The following is a 24,000-nucleotide window of genomic DNA, read 5'->3' as shown; positions in this document are numbered from 1 at the left end:
AGGTTTGGGCTTCGGCCTATATTTGACATTTATATAATTTGACTATGAATTACGAATGTTGGACTGATACAGCCATTGTCAGAAAGACTTGATAATGATGATATGTAACAATGAAAGATGGAACATGCAAATGTACCCAAATACCAACAGCCTGATCTAGTTAACTATTGATCTAGGGTATATCTCCCAATACCTATACATCTTAACATCCATTATTAACCTATAAAAGACTAAATAGGCATTAAGACAAAGAGCTCATTAAGCATACGTGATACATGTTCTGTAACACTTGTAGTTTTCTTTCAATCCTACAGAAAGTGAGCAATTCTGTCAGCAATTCAAGTTCGAAATCGTTATTTAGGAAAAAGAGAATTCAGAAAAAAGGTTTCCAGCGAGACACACCTCTGATGATTTAGATGCTTTTGTTTCCAAGAAGGAGAAATGCAGACGGAACTTAAAGAATAGAATGTTTGCTATTAATTTGGCTCACAGAAGAAGTAGTTTTTGACTCTCATGCAGCTGCGAATCACCCATTGCCAGTCGAACTTCTGCTTCATCTGCACGCAGTCGCGCTTGTTGCTGTTCCCGTCGTACGGTGCCGGGGCCCAGTCCGTGTAGTCTCCGGTGGCCCAGGCAGTGCCATCGGCCCAACTGAAGGTCCCTTCGGTAGCTTTGTCCTCCAGGCCGACCCACATTCCTACATAGCTGTCCGTGGTACTCCTAGCGATGGGAAAGAAAAGACTCTTTGAGTCATTTGAGAACGATAAAAGTTTTAAACATTTACAGCTTCAAATTTGAACCTCCTTGATAAGATTTAAATGAATTGGAAAGGAATCGTCCCGTGTGCTTTTGCAATTTGGTAGAGTTATCAAACCAAATATTGTACAATAAAAATTGCAATAGTAAGTTTAAATGATAATTAACTACAATCTTTTAAAGGTCTACACGAGAGGTAGGGGATGTGGTAGTTTTGGCGACGCCTCAGGCACAGGGCCAACTAGTACATCACAGTCTAATCAATAACCGATTTATCAAGTATGGAGGGAGAGCGTAATTAGTTACTTGGCATGGTCCAAGATGGTCTTCATCCTGTTCGCCTTAGCTTCGCTGTCTATCTGAAACAGATTCCCGCCCATGTCTCCGCAGTATTGGCTTGCATCGTCGTAGGTCAGGGGACGTCCGGCCCGATGTAGGCACCTTCCAAACCCATGCGTGAGGCTGAAGCCTGCAGGGCACTCCGCTGGAAAACATGGGAACATAAGTCAGTATGGCAACGCCATGCAACGACAAATTAACAAAACAATGAAACTGCCCTGCTTTATATGTCTGATATAAATACCACTACGAAGTTTTTATGGAATTATAAATGTCTACAATAGCCGTCGTGAGCTTGTCGGCTTCATTTCCATATAAATAGTGAGTGCACGTGAGAGAAACTGCCACATGCGCTAAGCCTCCCACATTCCATCTTTACTGGTTTTGGTTATTGCCGCCTGGCAGCTAGTGTTGTCACAAGTGTAAAGGTAAAGGAGTTAAGGGCAATTATAGCGTATTGATCCACCGTGTTAAGGGCATGGTATTGAAAGGTTGCGTCGTGCAACGTGCCTTTCTATGACACAATAAGAGTGACATACAGGATTCTGAGTTCTGGGCCAAACAGGCTGCCGCTAGACCACAGAGCCCCCCATTGTCACGATGACTGAGAGGAAATTGTATTTTAAAAAGGCCTACCACTGAATGCCCAGACAGTGCTGTCACTGATGCCGTCGAAGCTCACGCCGGTCTCACAGTTGGACGGGGTCACCACGGCGCCGGCGTCCATCAGGATGTAGTGGCGGCCTTCAGCGAACACGCCCGGACCCGTGCTGAATTCCAGCGTGCTGCCCGAGATCTGGACATCAGGGGAACTGCTGGTGTCGATGGTGAGGACCTCCGCGCCGTCCAGTCATTGAATCGGATGAACCTGGATACTGATGGCGCTTCGATCTGTAAAAGAGTTTAGCTTCACTCAACCGTGACGGGGGCCGACATCGTCTACCGGATACCTTTGACTCAGTGGTGACGTCACACGTCAAAGAAGCCACATGACAAGCCTCACTAAGTCTACTGAGGAAGACCAGAGTGACTGGTCGAAAGCAATAGGTGAGAGAACTTTCTTGTGTGTGATGAAAAGTATTAGCTTTAAACATGTAACTATACCAACACAGATGAACTTTCATTATAGTATAAGAGTAAGTAATTGGTGGTACGGAATATTGATTGTTTTTCATAGGTGACAAAATGGCCGACCCGTGGAGTTCGAATCCTTCAGAGCATTTTTATGCGGCGGTCTGGGATATTCCGTGCAATTATGTGTATGGAAAAATCAAATAGACAAGATGACTTAGGAAGCAACCACAGCACTGCACAAGAGTTTCATTTCCTCACGTATAAGTAGTAAATGGTATATATGATCTCTTGGTACCGAGAAAACGTAAATTATTAGTGATAGACACATAATCAACAATTCACAAGTCAATACGATATATGCATTTCAGTACAGTCTGTGAGTTACATAAACAAACACCACTGTATCCCAATTATACGTTATATAGATTTAGTTTGGATAAACAGTACCGGCATGTCAAAAGTCAGGGACCACGTGATCTGATCATCGACGCCGATTGGTTGAGACGGATCCGGAGAACGTGAACCCAAAATGGCGACAGGAGGATCCGCTGTTGAAATACAAGATTGTATTAGTGTTTTATGTATTCGTATTAGCATACGGCACATGATGTTCTTTTAGCGGTATATTTCTATCGCATTGAATAAAACACTGTCTTATTTTTCAGTGTCGGCAATATATGGTCTTGTCGCCATGTTCTTAGCTTGTGAACGGTACCTGCAATGATTGTCACACGTATGCAGTAGTGTTGTAACTACTGCATGGGCCAACGTGTTTATAAAGGAAGAAATAAATCTGATGTTCGAATTCATAGCCTCTACCAGGCTTCGGAGGCGGCGGGAAAGATTAGAAATTTGGTCCAAATTATTTAATGGATAGCTATCATGCCAGAGGAGTTGGTCCCGTAGGTGGAATACATTTGCCACCTACGGGAGGCGGACTAACTCCCCTGGTATGATAGCTGTCTGCTTGGCCAATTTCTACCACTACCAGTCGCTTCGAAGCCTGGTGAGGATAACGTTAAGGAAAACGTAAGAAGATCAACGGATATTTACCTCCGGCCAAAAGGGTTAAGCATCGTTGGTCGGACTCGAGGCTTTGGAATATAAAGTCGGTAACATTTTATAACATGATGACAAAAACAATGGTCATTATCAAAATAAAGCAAATGATCCAAGCGAATATAAATGTATTCAGCAAAGTATATACATTTGGTCGACACACTACCACATACAAATACTGCAGGGGATTGTTTGTGTACGTTTGTCCTAATGTCATGATTTCAAGAGCTTAGTTTCCTCACCCATTGGCGTCCATGGCGCGGAAACAGAACACGTGCTGCCCGGCTTGTTGGGCCGTCGGTGTCCACGTGACGGTGACGTAGGACCGATGGGCGATGTCGGGATGGGCAGTCAGGCTGGACTTGGTCAGACCAATGGGGGAAGTGGTCGATATTTCACTGATCGTACCAGGAGAAGAAACGGTTTATTTATTTGCCTGTGTAAACATGTTCTAAAATATATAAGGATGTTGGAACTTACTCTTGAACAGTCTGTAAAAAGCTCACCTGGACGGGTAATGGATATGATAACGATTCTTATTTGTTCCCTTCGGCTTTCTTATATGCATCCATGTTACACATGCATTTGTTTTTGTATACTCCGTTACTTATGTCTCATTGTCCTCTGTTACTGATGTTATAGGATTATTTTGTCACAAGTTTATTTTCGCTGTTATCATCACCGGTGGTGATTTTTGCAGTCTGGTCCCCATTAAGAATCAATTTTAAATTTGAACGGGCCACCCAGCCGTACTAAAATTCAATGATTAAAATCATAGTTCATTGATTCTTACGTTACGTCGCTTTCCGCCTCGATGATGGCCGTGTACGTGCCTCCTGTGGGAATGCCGACACAGCCCTGGTCCTCAGGGGTCCTGCCAACAAGCTGAGGTCGTTGATTACATGGTACAGAGGAGTTAAACACTGGTGAGAAAAAAAAAGAATTTCAAGAATATACGAAAATCAGGCTCATTCTGACAGTTTTATTCTACTACAAATGCAAAAAAAATGACAACGAGTCATTTCACAGTTCCTTGTGCGCATAGTCGTGATGCATTGTGGTCTAAGGTCAAAGTTGAATGCCGCTGGCTGTTGACAAAGAATGCACCATAGACTGCCCTCCCTCTTACGAACGGTGAGTGTCTTACATATTGTATGTCCTCTACAGACCAGCTGGAGGACTAGAATTTCGAAAAGAAATCGCATTGAATCAAGGAGGTTCAATCGAACTACAGCAAGTTGTTATATGAATGTGTGAACCTCATAAATCCCTAATGACTTTATCCACATACCGAAAGCTAAAAACTGGAGTGGTGTCTGGGTGAAAGGGCCACATTCGGGGGCGCTCGAACCCACACAGGACGGATCACGTGAGAAATCCTCCATGACTAGAGCCACAGCCCACCAGCCTTCTTCCAACATCCCCGCGCTAGTGTCGTAATTCAGCACGCACGCTTCCTGTATGTACACATGGGGAGGTGTTTGTCAAGGAAAACTGGCCATTAAAAAAATACATTGTTGATAATGTTAATATGATCAGTTGCTGTGACCATATCAAATATAACGTTAATCAGTCTTAAAATTAATAAAATACACATCCAGTTAAGATTTTCTGCCATCTCTTTCTGTTTACTCCATTTGTATGTATTTATGTTTCATTTCTTGTATGTTGGAAAAGTAGCTTTCATAATATGTAAAACACTTCTGAAGAAATTCCTAAGGCAAACAAACATGTACACAAGAATTTTTAGTTTAATGGATATCTATCCAAAGTTATAAATTTTAGTTTATATAGTTTTTTTATAATTACTTCAGTTCAACTACAGATTCCATTAGTCACTGGCGATAAGTAGTGGATGCCACTTGAAACACCTGATATTTTTGCAAATCTATTCAGTCACGGTCTCTTGTGTATCTCATTACCTGGATGTCTAACCTTCATTGACGTAAACAGACATGTGTTTCATGGTTGCACCTACCTCGTCCACCGTCATGTTAGTCGGCCCGCCACAGATGTCTCCGCATTCGTCATAACCCACGGCCCACCTGCACTTCACTTTGTCTCCGTCAGGGTCCTCCACTGGGATACGGATGGCGGTGTCGCACTGCATTGGAATCCTACGGGGACAACAGGGTTTAGACTGACGAAGGAGCGCCTACACAGTGTAGAAACTCCTTGGACTTGGTTTATTAAAAAAAAAATAAATGATTAATATCCCAATACAAGTTGTAGCTGACGATAGCTTGGCAATGACACATAAGCTGTATAAATGTGCAGGTAAATGTACTAGTGAGTATACAGGGAATGCAACGTTTATTAGCCAGTACCTGATATCGCAGACAAAGAGCTTGGCTTGGTTAATTTAGTTAGTTGTTTGGCTGACTGGTTGGTTGGTTGGTTGGTTGGTTGGTTGGTTGGTTGGTTGGTTGGTTGGTTGGTTGGTTGGTTGGTTGGTTTCTTGGCTTTCTTAATTATTTTGAGAACTGCAGTTGTGCTGCCATAACAAAGGATACTGTGTAGATATGCTACTAATACAGTAACAAATATTAATGCCTCATCTTCTTACCTAACAACTGGAGCACTGGCGCTGATTGGGGAAGAGTTGGGCCGGCCAGTGTCATTCCTGGGCGTCGGGTTCACCAAAGTCTGGAGATTCCAATCTCCACCGCCGATCTTCACACTGATCCAACAGCAACTGTCATAGCTGTGACAGAAAAGTACAACAATTACGTTTACCTTCACAGAAGGAAGTGTATTTTTGTTCTGTCACAATGGTAACCGGTGCAGTGGCAGACACCTTGTTGTACTGGGTTGGGTTACATTATGTAGCAGGAAGGAGAGTTGGAGCTGGTCACTATATAAGGTTACGTACATGTATATGAATGTGTTTGAGAGCAGTTGTTTGTTATGCTAGACCAAGCACTAGTGAAGGTAGACATGATGCACTACTCTACTTACGACACAACTCGAGGCTGGGTATCGCTGAACACATAGGAGAATGAGTTCCCTCCAGTTGCCCAGTTCTCTTCAGTGCTGAAGTCAGTACAGAGGTACTGAGTATTGCCGATTGCGCCATCTATGTCGCTGTTCCAAGACGAAGAGGACCCGTGAAGAATTCCATCGTCGATCCTCTGCTGAGTACAACCGTTGTTTGTTGACGTCAACCTCCAGGCCATCCTAAAGGAGAAATCGAACTGAAAACATATAGAACCTTTGTTTATCTGATTTGTATTAGTAGGACGACCTCGGTTATAATTTTCAAGGATCAAACAAAATAAAGAACTCTCCAGAACAAAATTGCTAATTGTTAATCTAGTATGTACTACCAGGACGCTCTCAGAGATAATTCTCAAGGACAACGTGAAACACGCTCACAATAATTGTTAATCTAGTAGGTACAAATGTACTAGTATAAGATCGCGGACATAATTCTCGTGGTCGACGTTAGCAAACGAATCCCTCACAAGGCCAGAACCCTTGTTAATCTAGTTGTACTAGCAGGACGATTTCGGAGATCATTTCACAGGACAACCCGAAACAAACGAATCACTCACCTGGCCAGTAGTGTCTTCGTTGGGCTTAAATGAAATGGTACCTCCGCGGAAATGGCTTCCCCAGGCCAGGCCTGCCAGAAGCAGGACGACCAGGACACATCTCATGATGTTCCTCTGCAGAAGTTCTGAAAAGGGTAATGATCTTTGTAGCATTATATACATAATTTCATATTTTTCAATAGCCAACTTTGGCCTCCTGTCCTGAACACTGCCGAACTCCCCAGCCATGGTTGGGAGTAGGTCGGGAGACAGGTGGGATGTGGCGGGGAACTGGTGCTTGGCGAGGTCGGCTACTGTTCGTCAGCGCCTGCCGTTTTAAAATGTTTAAAACATTATTGCGCCAGGGCCATCGGAAAGTTGTTACGACCGACCTAGTGCCCAATTCCCACTAGGATAAAATTATCCGGATCGAGACGAGTTGATTCGCTTTGATCCGGCTCCGATTCGGCTCGAAGCAGGATCAAAGTGAATATATGTAACACACAAATCTGGATGAATTAAATCAGTATCTGATAAAAGATAATGGATGCCATCTGAAGCGTTTCAGAATGCCTTTTTTATCCATTAAAAATATATGTATGTATGATCCTTGGAGAAAACTCCAGACATGGCTCGTGTAAATCGCGTGGCAAGCGAGGATGTTCTGAATAGTGCTGAACAAAAGTGTATAGGGACGGGGACAGGCACAAAGTGGTACAACACCCCACGGTGACAATTAGCAAGCAAGGTGTGTGTGTGTGTGTGTGTGTGTGTGTGTGTGTGTGTGTGTGTGTGTGTGTGTGTGTGTGTGTGTGTGTGGTCAAGGGGCCGGGTACCCAAGTGTCTGAAAACAACTAATCAAGGCGCGGTCCTTGGCGTGTGACCTGCGGCGAAGGGACCGCCGTGTGCTCTGAAAACTACAACAAAGGTGTCTCCAGAGAAGTGTATGATGTGCCATTGCTCCTGTCATGTGTTCATTTGTATTGCTGAGGCGAGGACGTTACTTAAATGTCACTGTCATGTAGAACGTTCGCAGGCTAACATCATTATTTTACTTCTATGTATTGTGTTGACGTCACTGTTACAAATTAAAGGTGAATTAAGGGTAGAGTCCAAGAAGAAACCACGTAATGCAAATTACATCAATTTGTATTAAAATAGTCTCTAAATTTTTAAACTTAATGGACGAAGACCAACCTTCATTATGTGTCGCCTCTCAACAATGCACAAGGTCAGATTGCGAATTAGATGAAGGACATCTCACTCAAAAGCCGCAATTAGCTACATGCTGCAGCTTCAAAAGGTTCACAGTGTGTAAACATTATGAGATTTTAGGGCATCTGCTAGGAATTCGACCCCAGAAACTTTGGTTTTCAATACAACAGTCCTAACTAAAATTTGTATGATTCTTTGGGACCTTAATATCTGTATAGGTAAGGTATGATGATAGCTAAGGTAATGCTCGGTATAGACATTGCTCAACTACGTCTCAAATAAATGAATTTGTCAGTTTCAAGTGGAAAAAAATGTATAAATAGCACGGAAAAACACATCTAACCACACAAGACATTTGTTTTCAAAGATGAAAATATTTCGAAGCCCATAGAAATTCGAGTAATAACACAAAATAGTCATCAGTGTAGCGATGGGAAATGATTTTCTGGGAATAGTGGACAAATAGTAGCCTCTACCAGGCTTGGAGAGGCGGCTGGAAAGAGTAGAAATCGGCCAAATAGAGAGATAAGCATGCCAAGGGAGTTTGTCCGTTGAGAGAACATTTCGGGTGCGGCCCCAAGCCTAGTAGAGGCTAGACAAATACAAATGTAGCACTTCAAGTTGAGGTCGACAGAAGGAAACAAACTCCGACCGCTCCTAATCTCAGAGATGTTTGGGTGGCCGCAAAAGAAATTGGCCAGGCAGTATCCATTAGCTAAGCAGCATTTGCAACTGGATACTGCCAAATGGATACTGCCTGGCCGACTGGATACTGTCTTTTGCGGCCATCTAAACATCTGCTTGGGGATAAGACCGCTCCAGGCGGAACACCTGCAAAGGAGGCTAGGTCTGCGCACAACAGATCGACCTGGCGGGACCTGCGCATGTCTGCAGCCGCCATGCATCAGCTCCTGATGCCTGCGGACGATTGAGGGTTATACCTGGCTGTCTAACCTTTATCGACTTTATGTAACACTGATATCAACACAGTGGCAGTAACGAAATGATGCGGTCTGCGAAAGTTCTACAGGACTAGCCTGGGTACCTTCCTACTTGTATGCCGGGGCTCCCACACTCGCTTCCCTAATGCTTAGGTCACATTTCCAAACCGGGGCCCGGCCGGGCTGTTTGTACGAACGAAAAATTAACTATTCTTATCAAGAAGATAGAGAAATAGAGCCCATGATTGTTATTAAGAACTTTTCGATGTTTTGTTGTTCCCAACAGCTGCCCTGCCGGGCCCTGTATGGGAATTGTGACCCCAGCATAAGAATGTGGGAGCCCCGGCATACAAGTAGGATGGTACCCAGGCTACTACAGGACAGCGACCTTTAAGTAAAGTTTCTACCTGGACTCTACACTTAATCCACCTTTAATTTGTAACAGTGACGTAAACACACTACATAGAAGTAAAATAATGATGTTGTTTGTTTTTGTTTGTTTATTCGATCTCCATTAGATTTACATGAAATCTATTCTTCCTGGAGTCGCAAAATTACAATGAAACAAATGTACAGAACAGAACAAAACAAATGTACATGAAAGTAAAACCAACATAACAAAAGGTGTGAGTCTTAATAAAAAAAATAACATAACGCACACAACATTAACTGAAAACTGAACTTAAGTGAACGGGGAGAGGTCAGAGGTCATGGATGATTAATGTAACAAAAACTGTTACAAAAAGAGGTTGCAAAATGTTGGCATGCGAACGTTCTACAGGACAGCGACATTTAAGTAACGTCCTCGCCTCAGCAATACAAATGAACACATGACAGGAGAAAGGACACATCATACACTTCTCTGGAGACACCTTTGTTGTAGTTTTCAGAACACAGGGGGGTTTCATGGGCGCACCTCACACGCAAAATGACCGCACCTTGATTAATTGTTCCTGTGAGTCATGGATCATTGTGCTACTTTGTGACTGTCCCCATTCCTCTCCAGTTTTTTTGTCCTCCCGTCATGTCACTTTCACTTTTTAGAACATCCTCGTTTGCCATGCAGTTTATGTACGTGATGTCTTTCCTGAATCACCGTTTTGCATGCCCCGCGTCAATTTTCGTGTAACACATCCAGGGGCGCGCCTCGAAAACACGACGCTGATTCCACCAAGACCCAACAGCTGCCCGGCCGGACTGTAAGAACCGGTCGGCACCCTACCGCACCCTGCACGGGTTAAGATGGGAGACTGACTGGGCACTGGACGGGTCCCTGACAGAAACCGGCCGTCAAAAGGACCAAACGTTTGTCATCAGCGCCAGCCGGAGCACAACCGGGCCCCGACAGGGACATTTGTGATATGCATGACAGCCGGGGTACGCTCGGCTTCATGACTCCGGTCGGCGTCTGCACCGGGAACATGCCGCGCAGGGCCCGTTGGAAATGTGACTCCAGCTTAACTCTAACAACAAAAGTAAAACCCATGACATTTAGGCTGGCGACGCCAGACGACACAAAGCATCCGTTAGGCAAGGGTCTCGTTTAACGCTCAGAATACATGTTCTGCCAATTATGAATAGAAACAGTAAGTGTTTACTAGATTTTCCAAGTTACTCCAACCACTTTTTGGGAAATTTGAACAGACTCTGACCACACGTTGTTCTAAATACGTCTTTGAAACTAATGTCTTACTTATTTTTGCCACGGAACGCATGGTGTTTATGTGCAACAATTGAAAAAGTTATGACAGTTAACGTCGACGTCAGTGTTACGTTATACATGTACTTCTAAAAGTTTGTGTAATTATATGAATAGACAGAATAAAGTAGAAACTTATCGCTCCCATCCTCCTTCGCAGGGCTAAAATCCTCCGGTTCCTTCCTTCGGAACCGGAGGATTTTAGCCCTGCGAAGGAGGATGATCGCTCCATGCAGTCCCATGAACATGTGAATGCCAATCCAAAATTGGAGGCCATTATGCACCACCCCTCAGAGCCCATTTGGGCCGTTTCCCTGAACCGCCCCAAGCCGCCCAGACCCACCCCAAAGCCCGCACCGCAACACGTCCAAGCCGGGAGCCGGTCCGGAAATGCCGCCCAAAGCTGTCACAGGAACATACGCCGTTGAGACCGATATTTTTGACGGCGCGCCATGCGTTTGAAGCGTCACAGACCGTTTTAGCCGCTCAGGTGTTCTTTACCCGTTCTTAATCTCAATTTACGGCCAGGGACGGGCAGCCGTCCCAAATGACAAGGCGTCCAAAAATAAAGTAGGCGTCTTAAATAAACGGCGTTTCTCCGTTTGGGTCGCGGTCATTTTTTACAGAAGATCCTAATGAGAAGGTGGAAGGGGAAGTCATCTTAGGCCAGTCTAGGGAGAGGACCGCGGCATGGGGCATTCGGACATTTTTCACAACCGTCTAACGTCCGTCCCCGCGAAATATCGTACAACCGTTCATAACACATTAAACTGAGAGAATGACGTTGAAACGAGTTGTCGAGCACAAGGCCTTCTTCATGTACGAAAATTTTACCCTCCCTCTGATATCGGAGGAAAGGTATGTTGGTGCAGAGAGATTTGGAAGCGTGCTGCGATATTTGGTAGCTTGTGCTGCAGAATATCGCGTCAATAAAGACTAAAATAATTTCGCTGTTAATTTAAAACCCGGTCACAAACATGGTAGGACTCACGTACGTAAGAGTTTTTTTTCCGCGACGATCTTGTTGTACGTCGTAGATTCTTGAGAAGAAACGGGTACAATAGACTAGATTGAAACTTGAATATATCAGCTGGTTTCTCCGTACCGTGGGCGATATCGAGCGAAAAAAACGCGGGTGCGTCATAGATCTATGTGACAGTGGTGTTAATTACTTTACAAAAATCACTCATAACTGAACAGAGAAATGCTTGCTATGCGACATACCTTCAGACAGATACGACGTCTGCGTTGCACGGTGCGACAGAGAGCTAGAGTGGCTTCCTCCAGACCTGTGAGCATGAGATATCTGACTGATCTGGTCTTCTCCCGACCAATCACCCGATCTGACTGTCTTGCGGGACCGGTTTCCTTATCAGTACAAGAGAGCTAAATTGAGAGAGTCAACTCGGTGTGCTTAACACCATGACAATAGAGGCCTCGGCGAGAAATGCGCGACCAATGATCAAGTTAACAGATTGCTGAACGAACTTCATACATAAAGAACGATTTTACGTTTTAAATGTGTGTTTTGTTACGTTTTTACATCTTACACTACGTTGCAATGATGAAATCAAGGGTCTAGTGGAAAGGGACCAAAGAAAATCATCCGCACGTATTTTTTTACGCCTTAAAAACTTTTAAGTTGTAATTATTCATCGAAGCCCGTTCGGCGAAGATGCGTATCTATGATCGGTTTAAAACTGAGTTAATCATTTTCAAATGAAGAAACCACTCAAATGGAGATAAAAAGCAAAGAAAGACGTACTGATTTGATCCAGAAAGTGTGAAATCTGAAAAACTACAGAAGGTTGCACATATTAGCACACTATGTTCACAACAAAAGTAAAAGACCATGATGACATTAGGCTGGCGCCGGCAACGCCTAGAAAAAAAGCATTTCACCGTGACACAAAACAGTTAGTTATAGCTGGTAATTCTGTAAATTATGGACCGCGTCTTACACAAGATAGTTTTCTATCATGTTCTTTCATGTATAGTCAGGTTTGTTTTCAAATATGATAGTATTTCCACGCCCAGAAGAACGTATGAAATGACACAAGATAGCTGTCATCAGTTCAGTGATAGTAAAATACTGTCTGTGAACTGTTAAATGATAGCATGGCAGCACGCAAGCCGTGGCGACGCCACATTGCACTGGCATCTACTTGAAACAAGCATCGTGGTTATTTCCAGTTGATGACGACAAAAGAAAAAGAGTGGCCCCTCTCTGTAGGCGTGTCTGGGTAGAAAGGGCAAAGGTAGTTTTGTCTGCTGGGGGTGGGGGTGGGGGGTGCATGCGGATTGCTTGTCGTTTCAGAAACTTTCTGACCTCAATTATTAAAACAGCTTAGTCATGTATCGGAAAGACGACTTAATGCAAAGTGAATGTCAATACAATTTCTAAACACACCTTTTGTAATCAAACGGTTTAACAATATGTCTAAGATCATGGTCCGGCTGAAACAGAGAGTTTGACAAGGTTTTGCCATGACCGACCTAAAGTCTGCCCAGCTATATACATTTGTACTAGGTATAACTCACACAATTAAGTCAAACAATTGGATCACTCACTCACGCATCCTGTTGTTCGGTTTTTGAATTTGCATTACGTAGGATTCTACCTAGCCTGACTAATCGCGCTCCTGGCGGCCGGCCGCCCCGAAGTTGGCGGGAGTCATTAACCTCCGGCCGAGAGCTTGTGTAACACAGGCTAGGATTCTACCTTGGCGTCCTTTTTAACCTCATGTAACCGTGACTTCACCACAGTGGAAGTAATAAAATAATTGGTTTCTGCGAAAATTCTTTTCAGCTAAGTTATCTGCTCAGCTATACAAAAGAACACATGACAGGAGCAAGGACACATCACTCACTTTTCTGAAGACACCTTTGTTGTACTTAATTGGGTACGTTGACCTCACCTCACACGGCAAGGACTGCGCCTTGTCCCTATGGGGTCTTGTGCCACTTTGTCCCCGTCCCTAACCATTTGTCTGTCCTCCCATCATATCACTTGTTCAGCACTGTTCAGAACATCCTCGTTTGCCAAGCGATTTGCATTAGCGATCTTAGAGTTTTCCTGAAGCGTAATTTTGTATTCAAATAATGCCTCCGGTCTCTGTACTTTTCTGAGGTAATGGACGAAGACCAACCTTCATAATGTGTCGCCCCTCAACAATACCAAATGCCAGAAGGCAAATGAGATGATCATGAAGGACATGTCACTCAAAAGCCGCAATTAGCTACATGCCGTGCGTTCAAAAGTCCACAGTTTTTTTTAACTTTATGCCATTTTTGGGCAGAAACTTGAGATTCCCTGTCAGCAGCTCTAACTTGACCACAAGACCCCCTTGCCACAATGGTGTAATTGAATCAGTTATTTGTAACATACAGGTCGGTTTATCGTGGTCATATCTTCATGTTTCACCTCATTTGAGGGCGATAAAAGAAGAAAATTACCACCGCCTGTAACGTTGGGCATGTCCATGTCCGTGCAGAAAGGGCAAAGGTAGAGTCGTCTTGGGGGGAGGGGGGGGGAGTGCATGTGGCCTGATTATCCTCATGAGAAAGAATCTGACCTTCAGCTATCATAAGAGCTTTAAGTCATGTATCAGAAAGACGACTTAATTCAAAGTGGATACCAATACAATTTCTTTTAACGTCTATTGTAACGAAAGGGTTGAACAAAATATCTGAAATTATTGCCTGCTAGTAGCCTTGGAGAATATAATCCATTCAGAACACCCTTCATTTAAAACACAATACCGCCTTGCTACATTGTGCTGCACCGTGTAGCCTGGGTGCTAGACTATTTCCAGGGCCTACACATGTTGGCTCTGTAGCCGGGGAACGTTAACTGGTCTGTGTGGGCCCTGGAAACAGTCTACAGCCCCCCCCCCCTTCAGTTTGGTCGTGATAGTAGTCGGTACGCTACCTAATCTGTGGTCCTAGCGTGCTCATATTGGGGCTGGCAGGGTAATTAGACGTTCGGTCTTCATGTAGCCAAATTCTAACATTGCGTCCGTTTGTGACGAAATGCGTAATGTCAACATAAAAGCGGTCTTTACTCCGGACTTTGTTTTTTAGTTTAATTCAGGGAGTAGCAGCTACGTGTAGGGCAAAGGTCGTTTATAATGCCACAGATTCTTAGTGATTAACATTGTACAAACTTTCAGCTGTAAATATGTCCTTTTAACTTCATCATATCAGCAGCAAATGCTATCTATATCAAGACTTACTACATCCATAATGCATTGTTCATAGTTTTCCATATTATAACTTGCAATAAAGAAGTTAAACATATAATATACAGCCATGCAGAAGGTAGTCCGGTAACATGTTGATACAACACTGAAATCACAGAGGACAATTCCATACATGCAAACAATAACTTTGGTATGATACAGTGTCCATGCTGGCTTCTACACACATATGTACATCAATGTCATACGGCTCAAACAAAAGGCATGAATTTTCTAAGTGACATTCATATACAAGTCGACTCTTTGTCCTGGACTCACGAGCTCGAGTTCAAGGATACATGTACATGTAGCACCCAGTGCGTGTAGGTCTCGTTGCTTGTTTTTGGCAACGCTCACCATCCGGTTCAGTCGACCCGAAGCATCATAAATACATCACGATGTTACTACTATCTTAAAAACATTTTTCACGTATATGCGACGTCAGTCTCATCCGATCCTTTAGCCTGGGGCCCAGTCTCTTTCAGGGATTCGGGCTTGACATTCTCGGCATTGTAACCTTCTATCGCCGCCGGCCGAACTAATAAGCACACCCCGATGGGAAGTTTTGCCTGCCAACGTTGCGGCATGTTAACAGGCCCGGTGCTGGTACCTGGCAACAGTTTAATTTGGACGCCAGATTACTCTATTCACTTTTCAGTTTGTCATCACAACCAACATTAGTTAGCACAGGCATCGTACAACCTGGTCTTCATGTTCGGTCACTAAGTCCTCTCTGTCTGTTCTATCCAAGGACGTTTTACAAGTCCTAAGTCTATTAAATCGACAAATCTGTCTGGAAGATAGAACAGTCGGTACATTTTATATCTGTCTTTTTTTACAGTCTTTTTTCCTCAGAAGACGTAGTCCTAGGCAGCGCAATGACTGTGGGTCACGCATTTTCACGACTGAGGATGACGCTAACTCGGAGGTGACGCTAACTCGGGCTGCGTCAGTACCTCAAACTCCGAGTCCAACTCCACCGCTTCTGACACCTCTGTGGACTCGTCGCTGTTTGTCCTGGACACCTGCCTCTGCCGGAGACTCCGCCGGGCCCGGTAGCTCTCCCTCCGAGCTCTCCTCCGCCGGGCCTGGTGCTCGGGCACGCGGAAGAAGTGCGCCGAAAGCCGCACCAGGTTGAGAACTCCCGCCGTCACCACGCACACCGTAGCGAACACCAGTAAGGACACGTACAGCCGCACCATTCCCAGCACAAAACCCGTGATTCCAGCCATTTTTCAGCAGGCGCCTCTCAACAACACTTGGGCTGTTTCATCCACAGAGTTGATGGAGAAAAATAACAACATGCAAACACTCGCTATCAGTGCGAAACCGGCAGTTATTCGCCAATAACAGATTAAACTGACCCGCAAGTCTTGTCTCTCAGCACTCTTGTCCTTGGAATACGAACTTTGGAATCGCTAACCTGAACACTCCAAGAGATGGGGCGCGAAGCTTGGCGACATCGCGCCAAACGCGTACATACGGTGTTGTTGAATGTGTTGATTCAGAAGCTAAATGCACCGGTGTTTTTAGACCAACTTGTTTACACCAACTGTGCGTTTTGGACTTTGGAATCGGGGCAAAAACACCACCTGTGACGAAAGGTACACATTGTCCAAGGTCGAATCACTACACTTTACTACATGTACATATTGCCCTACTGACCTGCGGCGTACACAACATCCTCTCTCAACAGCCCATAGCTGATTGTTGTGAAATTTTGGACGCTTAAAATCAGTGCGCTGCAATTAAGTGTCTCTCAGTGCATTCTCTTAAGGTTCACCACGGTATTGTACCGAATTGTGAGAGCACTAGTACTGAAGCGGTGGGGGTGCATTTTGTAGTCAACTATTAGGTAATAAGTGATGATTTCAGGTTGCAAAATAATTGAACAGTCTATGAGTCATTAGGAAGGCTGTAGCTATAGGTATTATCCTATGCCCTTATGCTGTGTCATTGTAGGGTCTAGTATCCAAATGATTATTATAACAAAAGGCCGGATTGGTCACGTCGGATGCCTCCAAGCAGATGTTGGAAAGATTTGATGTTTTCTTCAGACCTCCAGGCTTCACTGACGACAGTCGCTTACCCCATAAAAATGGACGAACAGTCACTAATAACAGTCTATTGTATACACCGACACAGTGTAGTCTACTGTACACACTAAAAGCAATTTGGTAGGCTAGTTCTCTTTTACTTGCAGTTGCATTTAATTTTCATAAATTGTGCTAAACCCAGTGTATTTACATGACATTGTAGCAGCATAAAAACAAATACATGTACACAGTGCAGGTTAAGTGTAGCAGCAAGTAGAGTAGAGTTCAGAATTCACAATGCTGTAAACTTAAACTTACTTCATTTTCATATCCATCCCAGGCAAGACACAAGGTCATACCTTTTTCTCTCCCTCTGAGTCTATCTTTGGCCAACATCTCTAAAAAAAGTTTATTAAAATGTTTGCCAGGATAGTACCATGGACACCAGGGCATCTGTTACAGCTCTTCTTTAGATGTTTGAAATATTGAAAAGTGCCACATTCCAATAAAAAATAATGCTGTCATGATCATACATACACAAACATTCGACTTGACTTAATGCTGAACACAGATGACAGACTAGCATGTTTGCAACAATTTCAAAGTCCTTTTCATCTTCACCAATTTAAAGTACTTTCACAGACTTATTAAGTATACATATGGTTGTTGGATATGTGTATGAATTCAACATCTGATACAATTTCCAAAATCAACCCCTGATATGTCAATCATGTGCAACAAACATAATTCACCCATAATATACTTACAATACAAGTGTTCTCAGGAGATAGTACAATTATGTACAACATATAAATGCCTGCTTCAGAATTAACTCCTATTAGCTCAATATTACATCATGGTCTTCCACAGTTACCTCAAGTAGTGTGTATTACTACAGGAAACTGATGGATTGATTTTGCTTTTTAAGCAGTTGTTGTCATGTATATACTATGTACATGAAGCACGTTGGCAGAACGCACTGCACCTGCGCGAAACCCGTAATGTATTGTGCATAGCACTTCGGCAGAACGTCTCATATAAGGTTAGCATTTCGACAGTAGTTTCCACATGTTGTGTCGGAAAGAATATCCTCTGCAACAGGCAGAATTCTGATGCAACGTTGACCAAAAATCCAACTAAAAACGCGAAAATACAGGGTTCTGCGCAGGCGCAGTACGTTCTGCCAATGTGCTTGTACATGACATTGTGATACTATGTACATGTATCACATGTCAGGGCTCATGTACATGTATTGCTGAACTACATTTTGAAGAGTTGTATTTTCCGTCTGCCTGGGCCCCAGCCTGCATTCCTGTCCCCACCGCTGTGACGTGACAACCGCTCCCGTAACTTCTGTGACGGCGCTGAATTTGTCTTGGGTGGGCTCGGTTCAAACACTGTCTCTGTTGGCATGGAAGAAAGAGAACAGTTTATCTTTTGATTGGGTGGTTGATTTTGTAACATACTCCTCTCTTCTCCCCTCTCTACATGTGACTGTTTGTGACAGACCTACATGTACCTCTGGGACTGTCCCCTCTATAGAGTGTCTCCCTCTCTACATTTGAAAGCAGTTTTGACAGGCATGTACCTATGGGACTGCCCCCCTCTGTAGAGTCTCTACTCTACATAGAAGCATTTGTGACAGACCTAACTCTGGGACTGTCCCCCTCTATAAAGTGTTTCCTCTCTACATGTATGGGACTGTTTGTGACAGACCTACCTCTGGGACTGTCCCCCTCTATAAAGTGTTTCCTTTCTACATGTATGGGACTGTTTGTGACAGACCTACCTCTGGGACTGTCCCCCTCTATAGAGTGTTTCCTCTCTACAGTTGGGAGCATTTGTGACAGACCTAACTATGGAACTGTCTACCTCTATAGAGTGTCTCCTCTCTACATGTACATGGGACTGTTTGTGACAGACCTACATTTACATGTACCTCTGGGACGGTCCCTCTCTATGGAGTGTCTACTGTACATAGAAGCATTTTGTCACAGACTTAACTATGGCACTGTGCCCTCTATAGTGTCTGCTCTCTACAATGTACATGGGACTGTTTGTGACAGACCTACATGTACCTCTGTCCCCCTTTATAGTGTCTCCTCTCTACATTGGACTGTTTGTGACAGACCTACTGTATATGACCCTTTATGACATTGTACATTTTGTACCCCTGGGACTGTCCCTCTATAGAATGTCTCCTCTCCCTGTGTGAATTTTTGTGACAGACCTACCTCTGGGACTGTCCCCCTCTATAGAGTGCCTCCCTCTCTACATGTGACTGTGACACTGACCTACATTGTACATGTACCTCTGGGACTGTCCCCCTCTAATAATATGGCTCTATTGAGTGTTTCCTCTCAAAAATGTATGGGACTGTTTGTGACAGACCTACCTCTGGGACTGTCCCCCTCTATAGAATGTCTCCTCTCCCTGTGTGACTGTAGGTCAGATGCAGATGTTCCATCCACAGACTCCAGCTCCAGTCCATCCATTTGTGTAGTAGGAGGAGTCCTCTGAAGGAGGGCACATAGTTTACAAATGGAGTTCTAGCATGTTGAGTTGCAGGATTTTTAATACTACATGTACTACATATACTAGTACTAGTTTAAGTGTCCATGATAACTGAAAGACAGTGGCATGTACCACAAGGCAATCGGAGATGGGACGTTTCACCCCATCACCCATAGAGGTTTGTGAGTTACCATAATTATGATCTTAGATCCTAGTTCTATAGACAAAAATACCAGCACTGGGGATATACATGTATGGCAATGCTGCATCATGCCATGTACTAACTTTACTCAGTGTTGTTTGAAATGATAGAAAGAGGCCTTACCACCAGTTGTACCCTCCCAGTTGCGATGATCTCTGGGTCCAGACGAGGCAGGGTGCCTGTGCTGCCTGTTCTTCTCATCAACCTTGTAAACACAGTAAATGAAAAGTTGTAAAAACACCAAAAACAACTGCAATTCAATGGCAAATTTGCTATATAACATTCTGCTTTTCAAGTTTTTATTTGATCCAGCTACTAATAATTTTCTGAAAATAATACCAGTACTAAGAAATTTAGTTTAATTATCCAATTGAATGTGATTCAGAATTTCCCTTGTCTCACCTGTCGTGTTCGGGTGAGCTGTCCAGGTGCCCCACCTGTGAGTGGACCCAGGTGTAAGTCATCTTCTGTCTCTGTTCCTCCTGTACACACTCAAGCTCTGCCTCTGCTGACTCTAGGAACTGGTGCATGGCTTCCTTAGCTGGAAATCAAAGGTATAAATTGGGTAGAAAATACATGTAGCTGTACGGTTGTAAGTAAGCACTTGGGGCTATAGAAAACTGCAATTTTCGATGCGTTGTGTTTCAAGTATAGAGGCGTATATATTGTTTCCTCACCTCTGAAGTAGTCGACTCGGTTGGTCTGTTTCCTGGGCGGGGCTCGGACAGTGGGCGGAGCCTCCTTCTCTGCAAGCTTACGCTGTAAGGCCAACCTCTGATGGGGGTCTGGGAATGGAAAACATCAGAGTGAATGAAAGACCTTTATTGTAGCCTCTACCAGGCTTGGGGAGGCAGCTGGAAAGAGTAGAAATCCGCTAAGTAGAGAGATAAGCATGCCAAGGGAGTTTGTCCGTTGAGAGAACATTTGGGGTGCGGCGAAATGTTCTCTCAACGGACAATCTCCCTTGACATGCTTATCTCTCTATTTGGCCGATTTCTACTCTTTCCAGCCGCCTCCCCAAGTTTGGTTGAGGCTACCTTTATTGTACATCAGACATCAGCTGCTGTGAACCTTCACTTCACACAAAATTTCACCTGAAAGGCATGTCAGACATCTATTCAAGACAGAACAATCCAACAGGATCCTTTGACTGCTGTTTTAAAAGCAACCAACGCAATTATACTTAATTTATAGGACAGCAAAACTGCATTAATTTTTTAAAGTAAATTTTCTGGTTACAATACAAGTCATGTAAATATCAGACATATTTCCTCCTCAAGAATATTTTTGTCTTGCTACTGAGATGGATGCCTTTAACAACTTTGAAACAAAAGATTAGGCCAATCATAATTTTATGACACACTGTAGGCATGCACAGATGGAAGGTTTATAAGAACACAATGTCTGAATAAAGCAGTATCAAGTTGGACTGACCCAAAGTTTTCTTCTTGCGAGCCTTCATCCTGCGAGCTCTCTTCATCATGAGCTCCGCTGTGGTACCAGACTTGAACCCCCACTCTTCTGTCAGCTGTTCACTCTTTGTACTGACTACACTGCCAAGTCTGCACAAATGATAATTTATTTTAAGCAAGATTACTTCCTGAGAGGGGTGCAAGAGGCTATTTACATCATGGCCCAGCAGCCATCACTCAACTGTACCAGATACCTTTGACCCAGTGTTGACGTCACACTTCAGAGAGGCCATGTGACAAGTCTCACTGACTGGTCGAAAACACTAGCTCAATCTCTTGTGCTGAATCAAAAGGTTTAAACAAATTATCATTCTTATGTTCAATGTGGCAGCTACCTGGTGTATCTATACTAGTATGGTGTAGAGGGAAAAGAACCTAAATTGACACAAGGGACCAGCGTACATTCTCAGTACAATATAAATTGTACCATGATCATGATTATTATTCTTGCAAAACAGGTAATCAGGTAATGATGTTGAAACATTATGGGGATGAATTCAATTTTTGTAGCTTCTTACCTGCTAGTTGGAGGGGTAGGTTGGTGTTGGGAGGAGGCACTGCTTGCCCTGCTGGGGGGTTTGACAGGGGGGAGGGGGTGTTTGGGGCTGGGAGGGGGAGGGGTGGGGGCTGCCTGCCATGCCTGACGGGTGTCCCACATGGCCTGTGCTCTGTCCTGTTTGGACGACACTGAACCAAGAACAGCGTGCCTGCATGGAGAGGGTGAGATAGGCAGAAACATGAACACCAACAAACATTCAACTAATAGTATGATTATATTTCTGTAGGATTTTCTGATCATGAACAAGTCATGAGATTTCATCTACTCTTACACAGTAGTATGGGATGAGAATGTGCTTTACGAGGTTTAGTGGAATTTCTAGCATTTATACTGACCAATAGGCAATACACAATTCACACTTTCAATTTTCTCAAAATAATGTTACATTCTACACTGTATATTGACCAATACACAAGTCACATGCAGCTATTGCTATAAAAATCCTATGAAAAGACTGCTGTGCCAGACCTTGTAGGCAGGGTGGGTGTCTGTGGAGGTGCCCAGGCCTGGTCCAGCTCAGCTGCCTGGAGGTCAAACGAGGACAGGTCCACCTCTCCAAACTCATCATCATCATCATCACCCTCCTCCTCCTCCTCCCACCTGGCGGCCTGCAGCGCTCGCTTCAGCCGCAGTCGCAGCCTGTGTCCTCTCCACACAGCCTGCAGCAGGGGTTAGGGGATCTAGTCTCAGTCACAAAAATCTACATCCAGTCCAATTCTAAATTACTGACATAATTGTTTTGACATTGGAATGTTTATGACGTCTTTGATTTATGGACATGCTTTTGTTTTGACCCATCAGATTTTGTGTGACTTTTGTTGCTTGACTAAATGTAAACATGTCTTGTCCTGTGTAAATGTATGCTGGGCTCTATTGGAAAGCAGCTTCTACAAGCTGAATGGGCTTCTCAGCCATTTTATGATGAAATAAATGTACATGTCTCTGCACTACCTTATTTTTGTTACATGTCTGTACTTCACCTGTATTTTAGTAGCAGCCTCCTGTATGGTGTTAGCAGCCAGCCAGTCCTGAGTGTGTTGTCTGATGTCCCGCCTCACACTATAACCTCTCCATACAGACTGGATCCTGGTAGCTGCAACACTGAGGAGCCAGGCAAGTATATAATTCATTGAGTTGAATTGTTTGCAATGTTTTAGCCAGGATGAAATTTTGGAGTTGAATTAAATAATGACTTGTTTGGATTAAATATGACTTGCATGCAAATTATTCAGGATGACTTTTCCATCATCTCATTTTTGCTTGACATATCATGTTTAGTACCTTTGTAAACTGGCATCTCCTTGCCTTTTTGAAACCACTGAGTAGCCCTGCTGTAAGGAACTGACTCCTGGAGATGATCTTCCATCTGAAGGACTGACAGCTTTTCTTGAAACCTCCTGAGTATCATCTTTTGCTGCAGTTCTAGGAACTGATGAAGTATCAGTGCCCACATTTGATGTTGGTGCAACTTTATCTAACCGTACTTCCTCCTCCTTTGTCGACTCGGTTCTGAGTTCTGAACTTGACCTTTGATCAGAAAACTTTCCTCCTGTGTCTTTTTTCTCTGAGACAGCTGGCTCGGAAGAATCCATTTCTCCATACTCGTGAGCGTATCTGTGGTCCACGGCTAACTGGTAACACTCCTCTTGATGTACGTGCTGTACAGCCAGACATCGTTTCACCTCGCCTGATTGTTTAGCATCCCTGGGTTTAAAATTACATTAGACAGCTATATCATACAGATTACAGCAAAGTTTTCATTATCTACTGGTAGGACCTGTTACGAAGTTGTAAAATCAATGGTGGGAACATTTTGCCATGGTTTTGCTAGTAAGATGTAACTGTGCACAATGGGCAATAAATCTTTGAAAAAGTCATTGCCAAGAAAATGATAGAAATTGAAATACAGCAAAACATATTTCAGAGTACAAAGTTTTAACTCATCCTGCAAGTTTGGATGTGTGTGACAATTTGGATATCATGAAACAGCATTGTATCCAATTTGAATAATTCTCTATTGCTAGCTTTCGTATCTAGCTATCTGACATTATTAATTATGTTTCAAAATGTCTTACTTGAGTTCTGCCTCATGCCTGTGCATCATGTTGTCCTGCTGTGTCCGTTGGGCGAGGCACATCCTCACAAATGGGAGTTCCGTGTCACTTGCTATACTACTTTCCTGCTGAACCTCTTCTCCGTCCAGCTGGCACAGGCTGGGTACAGCTGCCACTAAGTCAGACCTGGTGTACATGTAACACAAAACAGTCTTAGCTTACTGGCTGACATTGCATTGGAGATTGGTTTCGAACCATTTTTTCAGGGTGACAGATATACAATGTATTTGACCTGGTGGAATCATGTAA

The 24,000-nt window shown here is 43.7% G+C and overlaps 1 protein-coding gene and 1 pseudogene across 1 annotated transcript in view; both read right to left on the bottom strand.

Annotated features, from left to right (window-relative positions):
* Positions 1-270: 270 nt before the first annotated feature.
* On the bottom strand, positions 271-16,214 carry LOC109482152 (annotated as a pseudogene).
* A 1,875-nt stretch (positions 16,215-18,089) lies between these two features.
* LOC109481972 overlaps positions 18,090-24,000 on the bottom strand; it is a 58,866-nt gene continuing 52,955 nt past the window's right edge. Inside the window, exons 64-74 of the mRNA XM_019784585.1 lie at positions 23,713-23,877; positions 22,943-23,341; positions 22,618-22,738; positions 22,106-22,296; positions 21,597-21,785; positions 21,041-21,168; positions 20,284-20,391; positions 20,009-20,147; positions 19,730-19,811; positions 19,286-19,406; positions 18,090-18,293 (exon numbers count right to left, since the gene is read on the bottom strand). Of these exons, the coding sequence (XP_019640144.1) occupies positions 18,151-18,293; positions 19,286-19,406; positions 19,730-19,811; positions 20,009-20,147; positions 20,284-20,391; positions 21,041-21,168; positions 21,597-21,785; positions 22,106-22,296; positions 22,618-22,738; positions 22,943-23,341; positions 23,713-23,877 (1,786 nt within the window). The 3' untranslated portion in view covers positions 18,090-18,150. The remainder of the gene's footprint in view (positions 18,294-19,285; positions 19,407-19,729; positions 19,812-20,008; positions 20,148-20,283; positions 20,392-21,040; positions 21,169-21,596; positions 21,786-22,105; positions 22,297-22,617; positions 22,739-22,942; positions 23,342-23,712; positions 23,878-24,000) is intronic.

The sequence above is a fragment of the Branchiostoma belcheri genome, unplaced genomic scaffold (assembly GCF_001625305.1).
Source record: "Branchiostoma belcheri isolate BF01 breed outbred unplaced genomic scaffold, Haploidv18h27 scaffold59, whole genome shotgun sequence".
In the NCBI taxonomy this organism is placed as follows: Eukaryota; Metazoa; Chordata; class Leptocardii; order Amphioxiformes; family Branchiostomatidae; genus Branchiostoma; species Branchiostoma belcheri.
Note: the sequence above shows the minus strand (reverse complement) of the source record. Positions and strands in the feature narration are given on the sequence as shown.